Genomic DNA, 26,763 nt, shown 5'->3' with positions numbered 1-26,763 from the left:
AATACCCCAATCCACCAACTTTAACATGCTGTCACATCACTATTTCTTTCCCTCCCTCCCTCCCTATCTATCATCCATCATCTATTGCTCTGTCTTCTGAACATATGACAGCAAGCTGCACACATCCTTGAACAAACAACACAATTCACATATACATTTCCCAGGACCAAGAACGTTCATTTATGCAATCACGTTAAGCATAGCTAAGAAGTTCAAGAAATTCAACACTGATACAAAGCTTACATTCCATATTTCATTTTTTTTCTTAGGTCCCAACTGTGTCCCTTTGAGCCGCCTCTCCTCCATCCTCAGATCTCATCCAGGATCATCCTTGGCATTTAATTGTCATTATCTATTTAGACTGTCTTTTTTTTTTTTTTTTCAATTGTGGAAACATATATACAGCATAAATCTTCCCGTTCCAACCCCTCCCAAGCATCAAGAATGCTTTTTACAACTGTTTGTACCTGAGAAAGAATAAAAATGGAACTATAAACATAATTTCACACAATAATTTGGATAATATACAAGAAGTATCACGATGTTTTTCTGACATTTCTCTTTGCAGTTAACTAGCCACCCACCAGAAACTGAACTCAGGTCAGCACAGCTCAGGGAGCCTCCCCACAAAGTAGCAGTGCACTCAGGGATTTCCTTTCCTCAGTAAAAGACAAGGAGGGGAATCAGCCTGGGAGCTTTACCAAGAAGCACACAATCCAGCTTCTTACCCAACTTGCTGGCATCAATTACTGGGGCCTTTGGAAGGTCCCAGCAATTTCTGCTCATACTGTTGAACTAGCTGATTGAGGCCAATTTCTGTCTTATTTTTCTTAGCTTTTTTCCTTGGTACCTGCTTGGAAGATAATTTATGTTTTTCTTTCTTCCATTGGTTTATCTGGGGCTTTGGCTTTATGGGACAGAGACGCTACTTTGTCTTTGTCTCGCAACCTGATTTTGCGGCCTCAGTGTGAGGGAAACACCTGGACCTTTCTTCTTTTCTTTCCATCAGGCAGTATCTCTTGTTCCACTTTGGCCTTGGTCTGGAATCCTGTCTCTGCCAGTTTGAATATACTGTGTCCCCCAAACGCCATTATCTTTGATGTAATCTTGTGTGGGCAGACATCATCAGTGTTGATTAGATTGGAATTCTTTGAGTGTTTCTGTGGAGATGCGCCCCACCCAAATGTGGGTGATGACTCTAATTGGATAATTTCCATGGAGTGTTGGCCCACCCATTGGGTGGGCCTTGATCAGTGGAGCCATATAAATGAGCTGACAGGCAGAGGGAACTCAGTGTAGTTGGAAGTGACATTTTGAAGAAGAGCTACAGCCAAGAGGGATACTTTGAAGAAAGCACAGGAGCTGCAGATGAGAGACATTTTCAAGACAGCCATTGGAAGCAGACTCTTGCTCCGGAGAAGCTAAGAGAGGACAAATACCCCAAGTGCAACTAACAGTGACATTTTTGAGGAACTGCAGCCTAGAGAGGAACATCCTGGGAGAAAGCCATTTTGAAACCAGAACTTTGGAGCAGACGCCAGCCACGTGCCTTCCCAGCTAACAGAGGTTTTCCGGACACCACTGGCCATCCTCTAGTGAAGGTACCTGATTGCTGATGTATGACCTTGGACACTTTATGGCCTTAAGACTGTAACTGTGTAACCAAATAAACCCCCTTTACAAAAGCCAATCCATCTCTGGTGTTTTGCATTCCGGCAGCATTAGCAAACTAGAACGCTGTCCATGCCCATCTTTCCCTTCTTGCTTTGTCCCTGGGGGTAGTTTTGGGCTGCCTTCTATTGTTGGTCTTTCCTAAGCTCAGGCTACTCTTTCTGGGCTTCACCAGTTGCAGATCTTGATTTCATTTTTTGCAGGCTGCATTGGACCCTTGATTCCTTAATTTTAAATTTCCTTTGATCTTCCAAAGAGAACTCCACTATTGGTCTCTTCTGACACCCAAAGAGTTCTGGATTGTTGTTGATGTGGCGTAGGACTGGCAGGGTATGTTCATGCTCCTGGAACTCTACAAAGGCGTAGCCCAGGGACTGCCCCTTAATTTTCCCATGAAATCCTTTAAGATTTCCCATCACCCTACACGCCTTGATGTGCACACCTTTCTCCCCTCTAGTGGCATTCAGCAGCACTTTTCTGAGCTGTTTATCTTCCATGACCTTTGGGAGATTGTGCAAGCAGAGCTGGTTTGGGAGACAAAGATATTCTGATCCTTGAGTTTCTGATGCTTCAGTAGCTCAAACAGTTCTCTTCTGGCCATATCAGCAGCACTCACACCCTTTGCAGCAGCACAAATCAAACCTTCTCCGGCCAAATAGAAGTTATGGGTTCTAGTAAGCTTCTTCACCTTCTTTGTCCGAAGCTTTGCAGCTTCATTACAGGTCACTGCCAAATCAACCTTGAGTTGCTGGCCATACAGTTTAAGCCCACTACCCTCAGTCTCTGGAGAAGCAACTGCAAGGAATTTCTAAGCTGCTTCTTGAATCGTAAACTGAGCATATGCAAAACCTTTAGAGTGCTCTGTGTCTGGATGGAGGACAATGAGGACTTAGTTGAGATTTCTAAATTGCTAGAGGAGTTCCCCAAGTTCTTCCTCTGAGTCAAAGGACGGGTTTACGATAAAAACAGTTTTCCCTTCATTCACATCAGAGGGTAATTTCCTCTTCTTTTTCTTTGAGACTCGCACATCTTCATCCTCTTGCTCTTCAATGTCAGTATCACTCTGATCCAGTTCCTCTCCACCATCAATACTATCTCCCAGGTCCCTGTCCTCGTCAGAATGATCTTCTTCACTGCTTTCTGCAGTTGCCACTCTCTTGACTGCTCTCTTCTGAATTTTCATGGGTTTGGTCACTTTATTTATCCTCTTCCTCTTCCTCCTCTTCATCTTCACCATCATCACCATCAACCTCAATGACATCATCATCAACAACATCGTCATCCTCTTCCTCTTCCATATCCTCTTCCTCCCTGCTAGTCTCTTTACTTGATTCCTGATGATCTGCTCTGGGCTCTTCTTACCTGAGGCAGAGGCAGATTGTGTGTCTTTGTATTTATCCTTCACCATGGCCCAATCCACAGCCACTGCCTGCCCTTTTACCTCTTTCATGTTCATGCCTTTGAGAGCTTTTCCTGCTTCTAGAAGTCACGCATCTTTCCATCTGGCTTCCTGTGGTTGTTTACTTCCAGGACAGCTCCAAATTGAGTAAATATTGTGTTCAAGTCATCTTCTGAACACTTGAAGCTCAGATTCCAAATACTTAATCTGGCTTTCTTATCTGTCACTTTGACTCTTTTAGACTCCAGCTTCTTCTTTGGGGACAATGAATTTTCATATTTCCCCTTTTCCTTCGATTCATTCCTCAATTTTCTCTTGGCAACAGTCACATTGATCTTGCAACCTTCAAAGATAGTAATCTCTTTGAGGGACCTCTGAACATCTTCCACCACAGCAAAAGTGACATAGCCAAAGCCTCCACATGCCTTAGTCTCTTTCTCATCACTACGAAGCACTGCTTCACTGGCCCTACTGAAGAGCTCCTCCAGCTGCTCACTGCAGGCCCGAGGGCAGGAGGCAGCCCACAAAACAGGTTCACACACCCGCCATGAATCTGGGAGACTCCAGGCCCAGGAGACCCAAGGTGCGCAAGACTGCAACAGTCAGCACAGGCAAGCCAAGAAGCAGGCTTCAGCCCCAGGACTACGCCAAACTGCTCAGAAAATTTTTTAAATGTTTAGTTTTAAATTGGTCAAAGAACTTTATTTTCAAAGGATTAACAAATGTATATTTTACAGCTTAAAGGTCAGAGTTGCTCTTTAATATGCAATTATAGATGATAAGCCAAAAAATAGTTTAAAAATCAGTGATAAATTAAAAGCACATTAAAACACAAACTTTTCTTAAACAATTCAAGAAATAGTGTTGTCATCATCTAGAAATTAATGACCAATAAATTAATTTGCTATGTACAGAAATATTTTCTGTAATTAAAAAACTAATTAAAATATTTATTTTAATTGCAAAAGTAATTTTAAGTTGCCACATTTCATCAATTCTGTAATGCATTTTAACATTTTAACATTTCTGAAAAGAGTTGGCATCTTACAACCACTTGTTGGTCAGTCTTGACTGCATACATGCATGCATGAACTTGGCTATTATTTCTATAGATGACTAAAAACTTCAAACCCCTTGACCTTCTGAGAAGACAAAGAAAGCAAGAGCATGAAAAACTTGCAAAAGGGACATCAGCTACTTGGAGTAACACCCAAGGACAATAGTGGAGCCCCCTTTTAAGAACTGCTGCATTATCAATTTTCTTGATGATACTGAGGATAACAATGTGAAAACACAAAGTTACCAACAACTATGATATAAATATAAAAGAGTTCAAATCACACTCCTTTAAAAAAATCAAAAGTTATCTTTTGAAGTTACTAAGAACCAATTCATTATTCTGAAAACTGGCAAATTCATTGCAAAAAGCAAGCATTTATCCTGCCTTTCCTATGTGAACTATACACCCAGGTAATCAAAAGGTTGATATAGGAAAATTCTTTATGGAAAAATTCCAGCTAACAATTGCAATAGTAATGAGAGAAGTAAACTATCGCCATTTTGCAAACCTCAACAAAATAATGGATCTATGCAATGAACATCAATAGTTTCCAATACTCTTAAGATAAAAGACCAACAGGAAACTTATCTAATAGATTGAGCAAGCTGACAACATTCAAACCTATTGATCAATTTTAACATCATAAAAAGATAAATAAGCAGATATTATATAACTCCTGATAAAAAATTACAAGAAGTCTAGATTACCCTCTATGGTGTCTTCTTGATCAAAAATCCAACCAAAATCTTATCCAGCCTCTATATCTAACTTCAAGTTTACTGGAAAAATTGGAGATAGAGGAATACATTAAATGACATTACAAGATGTTAACAGCAAAATCCAAAATGAGGGAAACTCAATTTTACAGAACAAAATATCCAGTTTTCTCCTTAACTAAATGGCATTGGGGAAAAATAGGGAAGGAGAACCTATACAATAAAAGAGAATATGGGGACCTTGTATAGATCCTGATTCAAACAAACTAACTATAAAAAATGTAAAGAGCAAGCATTTGAACACAGGATGGATTTAATAACATTCAAGAATTACTATATTTTTAGGTGGAATAATGATAATACAGTTAAGTTTTTTTAAGTCTTTATTTTAGTAGGATATACTAAAATACTTAGATTTGGAAATGATATCTGGAATTTTCTTTTAAATGAGCCATTATAGAAGAAAAAGTGGGTGAGAGTATAGATGAGGAAAAAAAATTGACTACAGTTATCACATAGGAGTTCATTTTACAATTCTCTTTACTTTTGTAGATTTGCAAATTTCCATAATAAAAAAGTTTTTAAAAGTTACCCAGAAGACTATGGATATGAAGAATATTTAGGAATAGCACAACTAATTTATTTTGCTATTTTTAATGCATGCAGTGTTATGTTACAAAATATTTTAAAAGCCTAAAAGAGCTATTTCAGTAAGCATAGAATAAAAATTCTAAGTGATAAGAAAGTATTGTATCACACTTTAATTGGCAGCATCTTTTTTTCCTTTCTTAGGGACACAGAGTAACCATATATCTAATAATAAATAAAGTTTTATATTCAATAAAACAATACATTAGAGACACCAAAACCTTTTTCTTGCCAGTAAATGGCCAATAAAAAATTTCAAAGAGTCAAACAGGCTAAAATATTTCAGTAAATTTAAAAAACAAATGAAGGAAAAAATTCCAGAAGGGAAAAACGAACCTTGATCATCTCTGCCTCTATCTGCTGGTGAACACCAATGTAACTTTTCTTCACCTGCTGCTTATCCTTGATCATCATGGTAAGCCTGTGTAAGGGTCCCGAGTTTAGATCCTCTGCATGTGTCTTCATTATCCTACTAAGTTGTTCTGTCTGCTGAATCATAAGCAGCCAAGACTTAAAAAAGAAAAAAAAGGAAAAATAAAATTAGAACTTATATTAGAAGTTTCCATTTGCCTGCACTTTAAGTGCTCAAGAACTTTCAATACTTAGTTTTACATAAATGATTACCTTAATATAAAAATGGCATGTTTCTGGCTATTGTGCAATAAGCTATGAATGTTCATATTTAACATTTTCAAGTACAAACGCTTGTAAATTCAGTAATCGGAAACTATGCAGAATACTAGGAAAGGGATTAAAAGATGAAGGGCTCTCTTGAGAGTCCAAGGTTGAATTCTTCATTGTATCATTTCTTATTCATTTTTCAACACTGAAATACTGCTTCTGCCCGCACCTTTCTAACACGCCAGTAAAGTCATGAACTGCCTAACAATCAAATGCAATGGACATTTTCCTATCTTCATCTTAATCTTCACCTTAATATTCCTCTGCCTCTGCTGACTCTCATTTCTTAGTGACATGATCTTAAATGGCTTCCTATCTTATCTTCTAACAGAACTGACTTGTTTTCCTTCTATTTCTAAAATTTTCTTTTCTATCTTTGGTGTTGGCTCTTTTCTTGCTTCCCCTATGACTTAAATACTGATATTCTCTGGATTTCTATTTATAGCCCTCCTCTTTTCTTAATAAATACCATTAATTCTCAATAGTTGTTTCCAGCACAATACACTTACAAGGAATAACACATTGCCTCAATAGCAGAGACACATGATGTCAGGTTTGGGACAAGTGGGCATATGAGACTGCTAGAAGAACAAATCATTTGTTATTAGTTAGACTTCCTAACTAATAAATACTGAAAAAAGTAACAAAGGAATGGTCTTCATTATAGGTTTTAAAAATTCTATTCAGAAACAATTAACAGAAACTTACCATGGTCATGGAGGCAGGTTATAGAACAAAAATGAACAAGATAAAGTTTCATATTTATAAAAAACGATTTCCTAATCTATTACTTTTGATCTGTGGATGGACAGAATTATTCTCTTCCTGTATATTCCAGTATAATTCTAAGCCAATATTTAATAAAGATGTATACCAAAATTATAGCCAAACGGAAGCAAATTCTTAGTCATGGTTAGCACTTGCTAGGCACTTGGTAACCTTGTTTTTGATATACTGGAATAAATATTTTTTTCAAAAAACAAAAATAACCTTGGAAGACATTTTGGGGGGAAAAGGAGTCATTTTAGTTCTGAAATACTATGATGAACACGGAATAAGATACGTGGCCTAGGAACTCATTATATTTACATTCAAATACAAAAATGTAAGTGTTAATATTCTCTTAATACCACAAAGCAATTTTAAACTGATGTAGCGCTTCCTTTAAAATCAAAAGTTTACCAAAGATGAAAACAATAAAAAGTATACAAAAATGGATTAAGAACCTATTTCTTTTATGAATATAGATGCAAAAATCCCCAACAAAACCCTAGAGAAGTGAATCCAACAGCATATTAAAAGAATTATACACCATGATCAAGTAGGATTTATCCCTGGTATGCAAGAAGGTTCAACTTAAGAAAATCAATTAATGAAATATACCACATTAACAAAATGAAGGGGAAGAAAAACATGATAAATGGAATCTTACCAGAATTAAAAATGTTTGAGTCTTAAAGGGCTTTATCATGAAAGTAAAATGACAACCTACATAATGGGAGAAAATATTTGAAAAACATATATCAAATAAGGGTTTACTATCCAGAATATATAAAGAAATCCTTCAACTTAACAACAAAAAGACAAAAAACCAATTAAAATATGGGTAAAAGCTCCTCCCTACATAGGACATGACTCTGGGGGTAAGTCTCCGTGGCAACATGGGACATGACTCCCCGGGATGAACCGGGACCCAGCATCATGGGATTGAGAAAGCCTTCTCGACCAACAGGGGGAAAAGAAATAAAACAAAATAAAGTTCCAGAGGCTAAGAGATTTCAAATAGAGTCGAGAAGTCATTCTGGAGGTTATTCTTATGCATTATATAGATATTCCTTCTTTGTTTCTAGCGTATTAGAAGAGCTAGAAGGTAATACCTGAATATGTTGAACTATAATTCAGTAGACTTGATTCTGGATCATGACTGAATAACTATACAGCTTTTATTATGTGACCGTCTGATTGTGAAAACCTTGTGACTGACACTCCCTTTATCCAGTGTATGGTCAGATAAGTAATAAAATAAAGACAAAAATATATAAATAATAGGGGGGATATAAGGGGTATGGGATGTTTTGGGTGTTCTTTTTTATTTTTATTTTTTTCTTTATTTTGGAGTAATGAAAATGTTCTAAAATTGATTGTGGCAATTATGACACAACTATATGATACTGTAAGTCACTGATAGTACACTTCGGATGGATTATATGGTGTGTGAATATATCTCAATAAAATTGCATTTAAAAAAAAAAACAGGCCTGAGCCTTGCATATTCTGAAATGAGATTGTTCAAGTAACTGAAAGGGCCCAGAAGTTGTGGAATTTGCCCAACCTGCCATTGGGGGACAGAATGTAGTCTAGGGCAATTATCTGAATAATAAAAATAAACTGAGAATAATAGTAATTAAATATATGTGTTTGTGAGTGTGTATGTATGTAAAAGACTTGAATAGGTATCTATCCAAAGAAGATATACAAATGGCCAGAAACCATATGAAGAGCTGATCAACAACAATACATCAAGGAAATGCAAATCAAAACCACAATGAGATACAATTTCACATCCATTATAATTGCTAATATTTAGAAAATGGAAAATAAAAAGTGTTGATGAGGATGTGGAGAAATAAGATACTCATTGCTGATGGCAATGTAAAATGGTGCAGTCATTGTGGAAGGCAGTTTGGTGGTTCCTCTAAAAGCTAAGTATAGACCTACCATATGACCCAGAAATCTCAGTACTAAGAATATACTTAAAAGAATGAAAGGCAGAGACAAACAAATATTTGCACACCCATGTTCATGGAAGCATTATTCAAAATTGCCAAAAGATGGAAGCAATGCAAGTGTTCATCAACCGATGAATGGATTAAAAAAATGTGGTATTTGCATACAAGGGAATACTATTCAGCCATAAAAAGGAATAAAGTTCTGATACATGCAACAACATGGATGAACCTCGAGGACATCGTGTTGAGAGAAACAAGCCAGACACAAAAGGAAAAATATCATATGACCTCACTGACATAACTAGAATAAGCAAACTCATAGAGGCAGAATCTAGAACATAGGTTACCTGGGGACAGGGTAGGGATAGGGAATGGGAAGTTACAGCTGAAAATGTACTGGGTTTCTATTTGGAATAATGGAAATGTTTTGGTGATGGATGGTGGTGATGGCGATCAATGTTACGAACATAAAAGCACTGAAACATATATCTGAATGTGGTTAAAAGGGGAAATGTTAGGTTCTATATATGGTGACAAAATAAAAATTTTAAAAATCCATGAAACTGCATTACACAGTTAACCCTAAGTTAAACAATGAATTATAGTTAATAGCACAATTATAAAAATGTGCTTTCATCAATTCTAACAAATGTTCCACACTAACGCAAGGAATTGGTATGGGAATCCTGTACTTTATGCATGATTATTCTGTAAAGCTACAAATTATCTAATAAGAAAAAAAATTTTTTTAATAAGAATTATGGACTGGGATCATGTGTTTTTTTAGAAAAATGGGTGTTCTACACCAAAGATAGTTTAGCACTATAGTGGCCACAGTGGGGAAGTTTTAGTTTAGACAAGATTATTCATTTGAAAGGTGCCCTAGAAAAGAGAGGATTCCAAACATCCCCAAAGCAATGAAATACATTTTTAAATTGATATAAGGGGACATCAAAAAGAATCAGTAATTCCAAATAGCATCATTTAAACACTCCTTATAAAATGTCAATGAAAACCTTAACAAATGAGAAGCCAAAACAATCAATGAGGACTGTAGATAAACTGACTTAACTCTAATTCTGCTTTCAGCCCCTTCTCTTTATCCTCCTGTGCTGGTTTGAGACTGTTAAGTACCCCAATAAAGGTCATATTCTTTTAATCCAATCTTATGGATGCAGACTTACTGTGCGTGGAAGCTTTAGATTAGGTTGCTTCCTTGGAGATTTGACCCACCCACCTGTGGGGAGTACTGTTTGATTAGATTATTCCCATGGAGGTGTGACCCTGTCCATTCAAGGTGGGTCTTGATTAGTCTACTAGAGTACTTAAGAGAGCTCACGGGCCAACACAGATCCAGACGCTTGCAGATGCAGACAGAAAGATGTCTGGAGATGCTAAGCTAAAAGATGAAGTCCCGAGTTTGCCTGGCAGAAGCTAAGAGAGAACCTTCAGATGCTTAGAAATGCCCTGGGAGACCAAGAAAGGATGAACAGGAGTTGAGAGAAAGAAGCTAAGAGAGACAGAAGCCCAGAGACATTATGGAGAAAGCCATTTTGAAACCAGAACCTGGGAGCAAAGGACCAGCAGACACCAGCCATATGCCTTCCCAGCTGACAGAGGTGTTATGGGTGCCACGGGCCTTTCTTCAGTGAAGGTATCCTCTTGCTGATGCCTTAGTTTGCACACTTATATGGCCTTAGAACTATAAATCTGTAATCTAAAAAATCCCCTTTATAAAAGCCAATCCATTTCTGGTATTTTGCATAACAGCAGCTTTAGCAAACCAGAACACCTCCTTTGCCCAATTACTATGAACCTACAAATCCTCTTTCTCATTTACCCTTTTACTTAGAGATGGAGAAGAAAAGGAAGCTGGACAGTTTAGAAAGATGCCCTTTAAGGTTAGACCCTCCACAGACCTGGTGCTCCAACCACGATCAACTTTAATCTGTAGTCAAAGATGGACCTCAGAAGCATAATTTAAAAATTTCCTAAAGCCAGGAAAGAGCCACAAAAATTTACCAAGGAACTTATACTACCAATTGGGGCACATGACTCTGGGCTTCATGATTTATATCAATTCATATACATTCTCTTAGGACCAGTGGAAGTCCTTGAATAGATGGTGATGGGATGGGGAAGATCCCTGGGCCAGTTTGAATGTATTATGTCCCCCAAAATCCCATTATCTTTGATGCAATCTTGTGTGGGCAGACATATAGTGTTGATTAGATTGTATTTCTTTGCATGTTTCCATGGAGATGTGACCCATCCAACTGTAGGTGATAACTCTGATTAGATAATTTCCATGGAGGTGTGGCCCTGCCCATTCAGCATGGGCCTTGATTAGTTTACTAGAGCACTATATAAGCTCAGACAGAAGGAGTGAGCTTGCTACAGCCAAGAGGGACACTTTGAAGAACACACAAGAGATGAGAGAGTAGCTGCAGCTTACAGAGAAATTTTGGAGACAGCCTTTTAAAGCAGACTGTTGCTTTGGAGAAATTAAGAGAAGACAAACGCCCCAAGAGCAACTAAGAGTGACATTTTTGAGGAGCTGCAGCCTAGAGAGGAACGTCCTAGGAGAAAGCAATTTTGAAACCAGAACTCTGGAGCAGATGCCAGCCATGTACCTTCCCAGCTAACAGAGGTTTTCCGGACACCATTGGCCATCCTTCAGTGAAGTTACCCCCTTACCTTAGACACTTTATGGCCTTAAGACTGTAACTTTGTAACCAAATAAACCCCCTTTACAAAAGCCAATCCATTTCTGGTGTTTTGCTTAACGGCAGCGTTAGCAAACCAGAACAATCTCTTAAAGATACAACTAGACAGGTCAAAGGAAGGATTAAAAAGAGTTCCTAGAATAGCCAATGATCTCAGAGGCTATACCTAAAGTTTTTCCTCAAAAGACATATTACTCTGTTATCCAAACCTATACACAAAAGAAAGATGAATGAGCTGTTGATTATAAAGTTAGTTTAGAAAGAATATGTGTAAACACTCAAGACTATCATTATTGAGCCACAGGTTAGAAGGCACTTTATCTACTTTATTTGTAAACAGGCTTCACACTGAAGTAAGTGCTATCATCAAAAAACACAAATTAAGTTGTGATTCTCCCCCCTTGGCTAAATTGATAAACTTAGCAGAACATTTAAAAGAGTCATAGAACAAGAAAACACTCAAAGACTAATAAATGTATGTCTCTGCAGTTGCAACAACTACAGGAACCAAGACTGTCTCCAGTGCCATCTTATTTACTTAGATTCAAGGGATGAAATCAGAAAAATCCAGCAGCTACAAATCAACTGGTCTCAACACTGGAATAGAGACTGTCCACCTTTAAACCCCCAATGAAACCAATGCAGGCCTTATGAACTACCGCATTGTCCTATTAAGAGAAAGCTCTCAAAAATTTGATTTTTGAGAGCAAAGCCAACTGACAGAACTCTAAGGTTTCCTCCAGTAAACTGCTTCCCTAATACCCCTAAACCAGCAAGGGGAGACCAACATTAAGATTAATGGAGAATTCTGTACTATGTTTTAGCAGATATCAGAGTGACCCTCTCTACTTTGAATTCCACCCTCATTAAAAAAAAAAAAAAAAATCCCTCAGAGTAACAAAATGTCTCAGTGGCGAGTTCCAACCAAGTCCAGAAGGTTCTTCTATAAGAGCCTATAGAAGGATTTGGGGCTTATTACAAAAAAAGCATGCTTTCCTTTCATGTGCCACAGCTCCAACAAACCTCCTGGTATGAGATCTACTTTCTAAGCCAGGGGGCCATATCAAATTCTCCTCAGGGGAAGAGAAAACCCTAGAATTTCCAGACCCTCAAGAACCTGAGTCATTTTGTGCCTTACAGCAGAAATTGATCGTGATTAAGTCAGTCTTCAAATCTCCCAAAACTCAGACATCTCTGAAGCGCCCAGTAGTTCGTGGGCTTCCTCCTCAAAAGACATAGGGAAAATTAAAAGTGCTGAACCATACACACACACACACACACACACACACACACATGATGGACTATTATGCAGACAGAACAAAGACATGGAACATATAATAACATGGATGAACCTTGAGGACATTATGTTGAGTGAAGTTAGCCAGAAATAAAAGGACAAATATTGTATGGTCTCACTAATATGAACTAACACTAATGAGCAAACTTTGAGAGTTAAAAGCTGATAACACAGGCTACCAGGAGATGGAAAGAGGGTAGAGATCGGGCATTTGATGCTGAAGGACTACAGAATGTTCATAAGAATTGATTGTATAGATCCAGAAATAGATAGCATAATACTGTGTGACGATAGCACAATATTGTAAGTACATGGAACAAAGATGTTTGTGAGTAAAGCTGAAAGAGGTGGAGTAGGGGAATGTATGACATCAGAGGTAAAGATAGAAGATAAAGACTGGGACTTTATAATTTGGCAAAAACTGGAGTGGCTAATGACTGTTACTAAACTTACAATTATAAAAATGTTTTTACATGTGGGAGAACAAATGAATGTCAACCATGCAGAATGTTGAAAAAGGGATGGTATTTGGGAAAAAACAAATTCAAAGCAAACTGGAGTCTATGGTCAACAGTAACACTGTAATATGCTTCCATTAAATGTAACAAAGGCAATATACCAAAGCTAATTGTGCATGAGAGGGGGATATAAGAGGGATATGGGATTCTTGTTGTGTTGTTGTTTTCTGTCCTTACTACTATATTGTATTGTATGACTTTTTTAATGATCTTTTTTATTATTGGCCAAAAAAAAAAAAAAAAAAAACACGTTTTCACAGTAATCAATATATTCAAGTGCTGACTATGGGGATAAATGTACAACTATATGATGATACCATGAACAACTGAGTGTACACTGTGGATAACTGTGTGGAATGTGAACATATCTCTATAAAGTTGGAGGAAAAAATATAAATAGGGGTAAAAGTGCTGGAGAGAACATGGAGAGAGGGATGTACCCAGTTACTGTTGATGAGGAGGCAGAATGGTATAGCCTTTCTGGAGGTCAGTGTGGTGATTCCACAAGAAGTAAAATATGTGGGGGTCATAAGGTCCTGCAACCTCATTATGGGGCATGTACTTGGAAGATCTGAGAGCAGAGACATGAATGACATTTGCACACTGGTGTTTATGGAAGCAGTACTCGTAAGTGGAGGAAAATCGACAGACGAACAGAATGATGAACTGTGGTGTATGCATACAATGGAATATTGAGCAACTACGAGGAGTGAAGCTGTAAGACACGCAACAAGGTGAACGGATCCTGTAGACAGCATTTTGAGTGAAGCACACCAGAAACCAAGGTAAACACTATAATGCCTCACCAACATGGACAAACTATAATGTATAAACTCTGAATTGAATCTTAGAGCACAGCCTAACAGGGAAATGATTATTGTAATGATCCCTAGAACAGCAGTCAAATCTATTCCTGAATTGTTAATGGCTGTCTCCAAACTCTGAGATGCTGATCCCTTTGTGTATAACCTGATTGGTCTCTGGAACATTGGGTACCTGTGTGACACCTGAAACTCAGAGCTAGAGCTCGGCAGATATGAATGTCAGTATTAAAGCATACAGCAACTGTTTAAAAAAAAAAAAGCTGAAAAAGAGCACAGACTTTAATTAGAGATATGAATGAATCTGGTTAAGACTAGGGCAAATAGGGCCAAAGGGTACGGGGTGAAACTGACTGTGTGTTAAAATTTCAACTTCCATGTGAGACCAAGGGAAGATATGTTTATTTGGTGCAGGATCTATATTTTCTAAACAATATAACTTCTACAATCAGTTAGTTAAAACACCACAATTACATGGAACTTTTAGAAAGTGAGACACGGTAGGTTTCTATAGGTTAGAATGAAATAGCAACACATCCCAAAGTAATTTTGGGTGGAGAATAAAAATATATATGCAGGACCCCCCTGAGGATCTGGGGGAAATGTGGAAGTGTTGGACTTCCTCACCTGGATTGTTGCTGATGTTCTCACAGACACTGAAGACAGACAGCTTGGTATGCCAAGCCCTCTATTTTGGGTCTGCCCTTATGAAGCTCATTACTGCAAAGGAGAGGCTATACCTGCTTATAATTGTGCCTAAGTATCTCCCCGAGTGCCTCTTTGTTGCTCAGATGTGGCCCTCTCTCTCTAGCTAAGCCACCTCGGCAGGTGAACTCACTGCCCTCTCCCCTACGTGGACCCCTACTCCCAGGGGTGTAAATCTCCCTAACAACTCAAGATATGACTCCCGGGGATTACTCTGAACCCGGCATTGTGGGATTGAGAACACCTTCTTGACCAACAGGGGGTTGCGAAATGAAACGAAGTGAAGCTTCAGTGGCTGAGAGATTCCAAATGGAGTCAAGCGGTCACTCTGGTGGATATTCTTACGCACTATATAGATAACCCTCTTTAGGTTTTAATGTATTAGAATAGCTAGAAGTAAATATCTGAAACTATCAAACGTCAACCCAGTAGTCTGGACTCCTGAAGACGATTGTTTAACAATGTAGATTACAAGGGGTGACAGTGTGATTGTGAAAACCTTGTGGATTGCTCTCCCTTTATCAGTGTATGAATGGATGAGTAGAAAAATGGAGACAAAAATTATATGAAAAATAGGGTGGGATAGGGGGGATAATTTGAGTGTTTTTTTACTTTTACTTTTTATTCTTATTCTGATTCTTTCTGGTGTTAGGAAAATGCTAAAAAATAGACTGGGGTGATGAATGCATACCTGTATGATGGTACTGTGAACAGTTGATTGTACACCATGGATGATTGTATGGTATGTGCATATATCTCAATAAAACTGAATTTAATTTTAAAAAAAAGTGCTGAACCATAAAAGTTCAAACAGACCTCTCAAAGCCATTGCCAAAATTGTGCCAATATCCTATGATACCAGAGGCTATTCAGGGGCTTACTCCAATAAGCGTTGATTAAGCAAAGCCTTATGATTCCTTGCACAGCACCTATAGCCCCTTACCTTTCTGGTTAATAGACCAAAAAGATGAGGTTGGAGGTTCATGCAAGACTTGGAGGCAATAAATCAAGATTGTATTACTAAGGTTTCCTGTAGTTCCAAACCCTAACACTTTGCTATCAAATGTGCCTTCAGGGTCAAAATGGTTTGCAGTAATACATCCTTGCTCAGCCTTTTTTAATATTCCAGTTAATCAGGACAGCCACGATTTGTTTTCCTTTACTTGGAAAAATCAGCAACATATTTGGACAGTGATGCTACAGGGGTTCAGTGAAGCTCCTTTCTATTTTTCCCAATCTTACATCAAGACTTGACAACCCCACAGTTTCCAAAAAACTCAGCTCTAATTCATTAGGTAGATGATTTGCTATTTGGCTCCTTTACTAAAGAGTATATGGAGGCCAACTCTATCTCATACAACAATTGGCCTACAAGGATATAAGGCCTCTAAAAAAAAAACTCCAGTTCTCAAAAGAAAAGGTACATTACACTTAGGACACGACCTAACTGAGAAAGACATTTTTCTTGCCTCAGATAGAACAAAAACTATCCAAAACATCCATAGACCAGCCACCAAAAGATAACTTAGAGGTTTCCTTGTACTTGCTGGATACTATTGGTCCTGGGTTCCAAAGTTTTCCCTAATGGCCTCTCCTCTTTATGAACTTACTATAACTTCTACTTCAGAACTCCTCTACCTTGGGAGGACATCTGAGAACATGCTTTTCTTCAACTTAAATTATCTGTACAGTAGACCCCAGAATTGGGACTTCCAAATTATGGAAAACCATTTACTTTATTAAAGAACATGACAACCAGGCATTAGAGGTCCTTACACAGGATCATGGAGGGAAAAACAGACCCATTGCTTACAGCTAGACCCAGTGACTAGAGCCTATCTGAATTGTTTAAAGGTAGTGCCAGATGCAGCTAAACTGGTAGAAGCCTCTTCAGAGTTAGTATTAGGCAATGACTTTTATCTGCAAGTTCCCCACTTTGTAGAAAACTTGTTTAATTCTGAATGAACTCAATATTTCCCTGCCAGAAGACTACTCTCCCATGAAATTCTCCTTCACATCTTCACTTTCAGTGTGGTTACCTTCTAAACTCTGCCACTTTGCTGCTTCTATCCAACATTGGAGAAAACTACAACTGCGTTGATATAGTTTCTCAGGTTTCAACCTCCTTCAGTTGACTTAAAGGGTACTTCGCTCGAAAACCCTGAGTTAGTATTTTATGTTTATGGATCATTTGCAAGACTCCCAAGGAAATTATTGGGCAGGATACATTATAGCAACTCAGTATGGATTAATAGAAAAGGGAGCCTCCCCCAAAGAGCCAGCAGAGCTATTTGTCCCCCAAATAGCCAGCAGAGCTATTTGTCTTGAACTGAGTTATCTCAGCTTGCCAATAACAAAACAGTAAATATTTATACTTAAAGTTGTTCAGTGGTTCATAACTTTGCTGTTCCAGAAGCAGGGGCAATTACTAACTTCTAGCAGAACTCCTATCAAAAATGGGCCCTCGTGCTGTTGAAGACATTTGGTGGCTCTTCAGAAAGTTAAGTATAGAATTACCATATGATCCAACAGTCCCACTTCTAGGTATATACCCAAAAGAACTGAAAGGAGAGACTTGAACAGATATTTGCACACCCATGTACATATTCAAAAAGATGTAAGCAACCTAAGAGTCCATCAACCCATGAATAGTTAAACAAAATGTGGTGTATACAAACAATGGAATATTATCCAGCTGTGATAAGGAATGACCTTCTGATGTATGTGACATCATTCAGGAACTGTGATGACATCATATTAACTGACATAAGCAAGACACAGAAGGACAAATATTGCATGATCTCACTGATATGAAATAATTAGAATAAATAAATTCATAATGTCAGATATTAAAATACAGGCTACCAGGGGCCAGGGTAATGCTCAAACTGTACAGAATTTCTATTTGGGATGCTGGAAAAGTTTTGGTAATAGATAGAGGTGATGGTAGAACAACATTGTGAACCTAATTAAAGCAACAAATTATATATTTGAATGTGGCTACAAGGAGAAATTTTAGGTTGTACATATGTTACTAGAATAAAAATTAAAAAAAAAAACAAAACATAGGCCTGTACACACAAACATTGAACCCTAATGTAAACTATGGACTACAGTTAACAATATAGCTATAATATTTTAACAAATGTACACACTAATGTAAGGTGTTAATAATAGGGGGTGATATATGGGACTCTATTTTCTGTATGAGTTTTCTGTAAACCTAAACTTCTCCGATTTAAAAAAAAAAAAAAAATGGGCCCCCAGGTTGATGAACTCTTGTCTGCTATTCAATTACCCTCACAAACTGCTATTGTAAAAATAACGCCCATACCAATAGAACTGAACTTGAATATTAAGGAAATGCTTCAGCTGATTTTAAAAGTAAATCAGCTACTCAACAAGTTGCTAAACCAGCCAGGGAGTATAACTTGAATGAATTCCATAAAATTGATCCAGGATAAATGACTTATGGCAATTTATTTGACAGACAATGCTATGCATCTGATTTGGAACTACAAAAATGGGAACTAGACAGATGCAAATATAATATAACAAGAGGCCTCGTAGAGGGCCCAGATGGCCATCTGTTCCTTCCTGAGTCCTTAAAATTCCTCTGCTAAAAGCTCTACATTCCACCACCCACTCCAACATGGCATTAATAAGATGATTCAAATAATGAAAAAAATGCTGATGAGGAGATTGCTCAAAGGTGGACAGAATGGTTTACAATCAATGTCTGGTCTGTCAAACCCACAATCCAGGAAAAACCATTAAGATCTTGGGTGGTGCATTTCTGCCATCTGCTGGCCCACCCGAACATTTATAGATGGATTCATTCAACATATGTACTTATTATAGTATGCCTGTTTTCAGGATGGACTGAAGCCCTTCTTACAAGACGGCAGATGCGATTACAGTGGCCAAGAAACTTAGAAAATGTATTCTAGTTGCCAGGCTATCCCTAATGAAATACTGAGCAATCAAGGGACCCATTTCATGGGTCAAATAATTAAGCAACTTAATAAAGTCCTCCAGATACTCTAGCACTACCATCACCCTTACCATCTTCAATCACCTGGAAAGTAAGAACAAACAAGTTGTATACTGAAACTAAAAGTAGCAAAATTTACATAATCCATAGGATTGTCCTGGCCTAAAGTCTTCCTTTAACTTTAAAGTTATTCGATCAACTCCTGTTGGGAAACATAAGGTCACTCCTCATAAAACAGTAACTGGAAACCAACATCCTTGAAGATAGAGCCTCATATATTACCTACTTTGATAAACTCTGACATGATTAAATATTGTAAAACCCTAATGCATTATGCCAAAGAATATTTCCATCAGGAGAAAGAAGCCTTCCAGATATACCACTTGATGAGGAACTCTCACATGCCTTAAAGCCTAGAGACTGGCCTTTCTGGAATGGCACCAGTCATTGAAAGACTACAATTGAGCACCACTGGAAAGGACCCTACCAAGTACTTCTCACACTACCACCACAGCCAAACTTCAAGATCTCGAACTATGGGTTCACATCTCTCAATTAAGAGGGCTCCTTCAGATTCCTGGAATTGTAAATCTACCAGTGATCTTAAAGTAAAACTGATCAGGAAACCCTGCTCCACAGAAGGTGATACCACAAAGCAGACATTTTCCCAAGACCATGGCCAAGCACCCTTCCAATCCTCATGATTACCTTTCCCTTCAATACTCTCTTTACCTTTCTCCTTCGTCCCTCTTCTTCTATTCCCTACCTATGCTTGGAAAGATAATATAGCTATTAGAATTTCACAAGCAATAGCTACAGCAAGAAATCTAACTGAATGTTGGATCTGTCATAACAAACCCTAGTCCATATATGATCTCAGAGACCCTTTGGCCCACCAATTACTAACTTCTCTCTTGTTCTAAATGCATCAGTTTCTTATAATAAAACTGCACCAAAAATTGCATAACATGTACGAATACTAGACCCAAGGGTCCTTTTACCTTGTTTTGACCTTTCTTGGACCCATAACCTTACTTTAGAGATAAATGTTCTAAAAAATTACACAAATATCTTAACAAGACTAGGAAACCATTCTCTAATAGTCCACATGCCTCCATGAACTACAATTTTCTTAAGAGCACATGTCCAGTTACAGACCCAAAACCCCAACTGTGCAAAAAAATTAAAAGGGGAATACAACGATCAACTCTTTGCGCTCCCAATTCCATTTGCCTGGACACTGAATTGTCTTAAGAGTTTGTAAATTACTGGACAATGTACACTTGGTCTCCTCACTTCGCCTTTATCCACACATAATAAATCAGAAACTGAGAACTGGGCTACTCCTTTACATTTTCATAACAGAGTGAGACAAAATTTGCCTGGGGACATCCGTGATTCCTTTGGCAGCTCTGTCTTCATTGGCTGGGAATTAATGTTAATAGCACTATGACTAGAAACTTAGCTGAAACCTGCAGTGCACTTGTTGATGAAACTGCTAAAGCCATAGCTGCCCAACAAAAGTCTCATGATCCCCTTGCAAACAGCATCAGGCAGCAAGATAGCCTTGGACTGTTTTTTGGCTGAACAGGGGGAATCTATGCTATGGCTGACATTATTTGTTGTGTCTGGATAAGCATGTCCGGTAATGTAGAAACTCAGTTGCACAAAAGGTACCTGCTTCCAACTTCTTCTTTGACCTGTTCATCATAAAATTGCTTGGGAAGTTCAGGACCTTGACTGAGGAGTCTCTTCAGTCTCTTGGTATCATCCTCCTTGTAGCCATCACAGTAGTCTCCCTGGTGTGGTGTATTCTCTCAAGAGTCTTAAATGCTTTTTTCACAGCCACTAATCCATTATATGGACAAAATGCAACTTGAGCAACCAAAACAAGAAGAAAAACAAAGGATGGATACCACTGATGAAACTAATCTTGTCACTTGCAACTTCTACAAGGAGACCAAATGTGAATAAAATAGTGGTGACAGAGAATGGTGCTAAATCCAAGTTTGGTCTATCTCTCAGAGCTGAGAGGATGACCAAAAGGGGGGAAATTATTTAAAATGAAATAGAGGAGACCATTAAACTGGGGTGACTAGACTTGGCCATGGGAGTGGTAGCCTTCCCATAAATGCCTGCTGTACTAGGAGGCGGGGATTTAATGCCATCCAATCAGAATTAGAGACCTTACTATACGGCTTTCCACCAGATACAGCCCAAATAAGTCATTACAGCTTAGCTCTCCAATCAGAAAATTCTCTTCACTTTCTTGCAAATTTGCCCTGTGTAAGTTTTCCCTTTGCACTCCCTCAGTAGAGAGCCTCACCACTTGCAGTTTGGCACTGCCCAGTTAACAGATTATTTTTTGCCCTAATAAACTTTAACAAAGTGTTCAAATTACCTGTTTATGTTTGTTTTTGTTTCTTTGGTTTGGTTTTATTGTTTGATTTTTTTTTTCTTTATTAGAGAAATTTGTAGATTTACAGAAGAACCATGCAAACAATACAGGATTTCCATATACCACCCCATTATTAACACCTTGCAGCCTCAGTTTACCTTTTACACATGGAATATTGTTTTAGAAATGCTTCTAGGCAAAAGAATTAAATAAGAGTAAAAATATTTTAAAAGAAGAGGTTTATAGTTTCTAATAATCAAAACATACAAAGGAAACAATTTGAAATGATTATTTTTCATCTACCAGGTTGGCAAAGGTTAAAAAAAATGACAAAACATACTGTAAGTAACCACATGTGGAAACAGGTTCTCTAATTCACTATTAGTGGGAATGCAATTACATGAGAAACAAATTTAGCAATAGCTATCAAAATGTTAAGTGGGCAAAACATTACCCAAAAACTCCATTTCTCAGAATTTATCTCACAAATAATATTTGCACAAGTAAACATATTTACAAGGACATTTGTCACACTATTTGTAATAGCAAAAGGAGTCTATCAGGATGACCTTGGGCGAGCCCTCGGGCCGCCAGCCTCCTCTCCTCCGGGTTCGGGGCGCAGGGTAGTCGGAGACCCCTCGGAGAGGCGAATGGAGGGCGGTTACCGACAGCTTTCTTTGTTTGTAGCCCTAGGAAGCTGCCCTCGGGGAAGCGAGGCACTGCCCCACGCCAGACGCAGAGCACACAACCCTGCCACGGGCCGCGGCTTCCATGAGCACATTCATCGGCATTTGAGAACTTGGCAGCAGTCTTGAAGACAGCACCCACGTTCCCAGTGTGGATTCCTGGTGCCAGACGGAGCAGAATAGACTTCTCAAAGAACTGTGGTTGGTTGTTTTGATCTGCATTGTGGCACTTTGAAAGAGGCGTGCAAAGAGGTTGCCTTTATTTCACCTGACTGGGAACTCTCCCAAAAAAGAGGTGACTGCCTGAGAGGCATTTTTCAAAAATATTTAAAAGCAGTTGTTTTAGCCACTGCCACCAGGGGCAAGGAATAACTGTTGAGGCAAACAGTAGATACCAAAAAGTCTGGGAAGAAAGGTTAGGGACTTAAAAGCTTTGACGAATAAGGGCTTTTAAAAGCTCCCCACTTAAATGCTGTGAATCTAAAAGGCTGTATGCATGCCCAGAGTGGAGCACATGCTTAGAAAAGACCTGAGAAGGCCCTAAGTCCTCACCCTTAACTCACCTTCGGCTCTGCACAAGCAGCAAGTGAAGGCTAAGGCAGGACTGTGAACTGCCCAGCTAAGTATTGAAGGAGTGCCCAAACACACACAGAGCCCACTGGCAAAGACTGGGAGGTTTTTATTGTTGTGTGTTGCTGTTTTTTAGTTCCAGGTATTATAAGGAAATTGTCAAATCACTAGCTGACCTTTAAGCTAACCAAACAGAGACTTTAGTGGCCACACAAAACAAAGACGACAGACTTTACAGTACTCGTCCAGAAAAGTCACTAAACAAACAGTAGCCATCACAATAGGCAGCAACACCAAACTGAAGAGTGGGAAGACTCTGATTTCAGAGTTTATACATTTGTAATATTCGGAAGGTCCAATTTTCAATGAAGAATTATACAAGGCAGGCAGACGGCCAAGTATGGGCTATACACTGGAAAAGAGAAAATAGAAATTCTCCCTGCAAAGCCCCAGGCAGTAGACCATGGTTTCCTTATTAGTGAATTACTTATTGTTGTAAATATGTTCAAAGAGCTACAGGAAACATTTAAAAATGAGATGGAGGAAAACAGAGAAATGCTAAGAGAGTGCTCCAAAGAGTTGAAGTCACAAATAGTAGAACTGGTAAACATAAACAAAAAACTATCAGGAATCATTAATTCACCAAAGGAGAGAACCAGCCTTGAACCAACAAAAAAACAAGTGAACAAATCCGAATTTAGATCCAGTGAGAATACCCAATCTGAGAATGAAAAAAGATGGCAGAAAAATGAACAGAGCTTAAGAAACTTGTGGGATACCATCAAGCATACCAACATACGTGTAATAGGAGTCCCAGATGGAGAAGAGAGGGGGAGCGGGCCTAAAAGAATATATGAAGAAATAGTGGTTGAAAATTTCCCAAATTTGATGAAAGACATGAATCTACACATCCAAGAAGCTCATAGAACCCCAAATAGGATAAACTCAAAGAGATCCACTCCGAGGCATATTATAATCAAACTGTCAAAAGTTGAAGCTAAAGAGAGAATTCTGAAAGCAGCGAGAGAAACATCTTGTTATGTACAAGGGATACTCGATAAGATTAACCTCTGATTTCTCACCAGAAACTATGAAGGCCAGAAGGCAGTGGGGTGGCATATTCAAAATTTTGAAAGAAAACAATTGTCAACGGAGGATACTATATCCAGCAAGACTGTCATTCAAAAATGAAGGAGAATTTAACATATTCCCAGATCAACAAACATTGAGAGACTTTGTTGCTGGTAAACCTGCCCTCAAAAAAATGCTAAAGGGGGTCCTTCAGCCTGAAGTGAAAGGACACTAGAGAGTAACTTGAGTCCTAAGAAATAAAATACGTGGTAAAGTTAGCTACATATGTAAATATAAAAGTATATTTCTGGCCAGTGTTTTTTTCCTGTATTATTTAAATGACAGCTACATAAAATAATAAATCAGTGGCAGCAGACATACAACATATAAAGATCTAGTTTGTAACAGTAACAGGGTAGGGAATGGATCTATAAAGGAGCAGTTTTTTATAAGTTGGAAAGACAGCAGTGGAGGAATTGAGCAACAAAATTATGACCTAGAAAACAGCAAATGGCAACCTAACTCCTTCCTTTTCAGTAATTACATCAGAGATAAATCAATTAAAAGGCTGAGATTGGCAGAACAGAGTAAGGAAACCATGAGTCAACTATTGCTGTGTACAAGACTCACTTTAGAACCAAAGACACAAATGTGATGAAAGTGAAAGAATGAAAAAAGATATTCCGTACAAACACTCACTGAAAGAGAACTGGAGTGGCTATACTAATATCACACATGGTAGACCTTAAGACAAAAATAGCTCTTAGAGATAAAGAAGGACATTGTGTATTGATAAAGGGTCAGTCAAGAAGATACAACAATTATAAATATACCTATCAGCAGACTTGCAATATATATGAAGCAAAAATGATAGGTGAAGGGGAAAATAACAGTTGTATTTGGAGTCGTTTCTTTGGTTTAACTAGCGTCTACTCAGAGAAACATCTTTGATTTTAATTGCACAAAGCTGTCACCAAGGTGGAAATTACCAGTTTTATGAGCTATATACTAAAACTAAGGAGGGACTTGGTATTTGAACACAAAAGTATTCAAGAGACAGTTAGTATTGCTTATATCTCATCCTAATGTGTTTTGTTATGAAGAGTTTTAGGTGCTTCAAAACAATGTAAGTGGAGAGTAATTGTTATTTTGAGAATTGTAATCAAGTTGTTGGTGCTGCTTGTTTTTAGGAGCCCAGACAGATTAAGTTTTATTAAGTTTTATATAAACATTTTATTTCAGTCAGATGGGGAGCATTTTGCTAGCCCATTAGAAGCACACACAATTATCCCTGTTCTCTGAATATTCACTTTCAGGAATCAAGTTGAGTGTGCTGATCATTCACAATACAATGAATTGCTTGATATCCTGTTTCCACATTGCAGTTGACTTGAGAAGATGATGGTTTAAATATTGTTGAAGGTTGTTTTCTTTTATATTCCTTTTTCTTCTTTGGATATTTAGGGCAATTGTATTGTTAACAGCATAGGTAGTGGAGGGGGTTGGGAGGTAAATTACTCTGGCTCACCAAAGAAAAAGAAGAGAACCACATTGGATGTGCTAGCATTTTTAGTTGTATGAAGAGAGGTATTGTGGGAAATTTTTTCCATTCTGGGAAAAGCCCAAACTGAATAGACTCAACAGTCAAATCCAAGGTTTGGGTTTGACTGCTGTTGAATAATAGTTTGAGTATCCTTTGTGGACTAAAAAATTCTTTAATCTACCTACTTTTGAAGAATTCTTTTGTGAAACTTGAAAAAGCATAGACAGTATGATGTATAGAAACAATATAAAATAGTTTAACGTTCATTTAACTGCAGTGTAAGAAAACTGGACTGTAATCATACTGCTTAGGCTACTCAGCCAACTGTTATCTAGTATGTATTTTTAGTGTGTATCTGAAAGGAAGATATCTGCTACTCTAGATCTAATTGCGTTTATTTATCAGTAAGTGCTTTTAAATGGAAATTATATTTGACTATTTTCCAAACAAAAGAACAAATTAGTCTATAGAACCTAGTCACCTGCTTAGCCTAGTTATGTGCCTTGAAGACATGCGGATCACATAATCTGGCTCATAGTTCCTGTTCTTCTATCTAAACCTCTTGATTCCTGCTACCTGATTCATTTATTTTAAAGATATCTCATGCCCACTCTTTCACAGTCGATCATGTATAGCACAAACATTTTTCCAGTCCTTCTTTATCAACACAAATGCCTTTTAATTGCATCAGCCTTTTGAAACTATTGGAAAATTACATTTGTTCTAGTAAGACATTTGGAAATCATTAATCAAAATAAAAAGGCTTAAAGCTTATTTCCTTTTCCTATACACACTTGAATAAAATGAATTTGCATGTTTTAGGGATCAATTACTTAACTGTTCCTTGGTCTATTTATGTATAAGAATGTTTTTTAAAGCACATGTCTTGTTTTAAATAATGAGCAAACTGAAGAAATTAATAAAACTTATGAGTAATATAAAAAAAGGAGTCCATCAATAAGAAACTAAATAAATAAATAATGAAGAATATGCAGCCATTTAAAAAATAAAGAAATTCATGAAATGCTGTGGAAAAAGTCTAAAACATATTAACTAAGACAGGCAAACTGCAGAACAGTTTATAAAATACAATATTATTTTTACAAGATAAAGAAATGTCTTTTGTGGGCATATCCATAATAAAAATACAATGAATAAAAATAAGGAAAAATATATATGAAATGTAGAAGGCAAAAAAAGAACACTGCTTAAACACAGCAATCAGCATACTCTTCCCCTTGAGTCATGGAAGAATACTAATTTGTGCATGTATACGATAAGATTTCACGCGGCCAAACAAATAACTGCCAAGAAAGAACAACTATGAGGGAACTGTGAGCTGAGCAATTCCAAGAGCTCACATAGGGAAGAGAAATACTTGAGTTCCAAAAAGCAACAGGACAAAGTCTTTGTTGAACACTTGGAGCGCACGGTAGAAACCCAGAAGAGTCAACCCTTAGTATTATAGCAAAACACCAAAAGGTATCTCGACACCAACCCTAACAAAAACTGAGAATTAAGTTGATCCAC

At 37.8% G+C, this 26,763-nt stretch overlaps 1 protein-coding gene and 1 pseudogene across 12 annotated transcripts in view; both read right to left on the bottom strand.

Moving 5' to 3' along the window:
• The window catches only part of FER (FER tyrosine kinase), a 615,744-nt gene that overhangs the window by 439,270 nt on the left and 149,711 nt on the right, over nt 1-26,763 (bottom strand). For 11 of the 12 annotated variants that reach the window (XR_005211344.1, XM_037800959.1, XM_037800960.1 and 8 more), the window contains one exon: nt 5,831-6,004. Coding sequence is in view for 11 of the 12 variants with exons in the window: in XM_037800959.1 (XP_037656887.1) it covers nt 5,831-6,004 (174 nt within the window). In the remaining variant the exon portion in view is untranslated. Of the gene's footprint in view, nt 1-5,830; nt 6,005-20,642; nt 20,841-26,763 lie in introns of all 12 variants that reach the window. The other variant, XM_037800961.1, reaches the window with a different exon arrangement.
• Nucleotides 566-3,619, bottom strand: LOC119507816 (annotated as a pseudogene).

Source organism: Choloepus didactylus, chromosome 13, assembly GCF_015220235.1.
Source record: "Choloepus didactylus isolate mChoDid1 chromosome 13, mChoDid1.pri, whole genome shotgun sequence".
Taxonomy (NCBI): Eukaryota; Metazoa; Chordata; class Mammalia; order Pilosa; family Megalonychidae; genus Choloepus; species Choloepus didactylus.
This window is presented reverse-complemented; position numbering and strand designations above follow the sequence as displayed.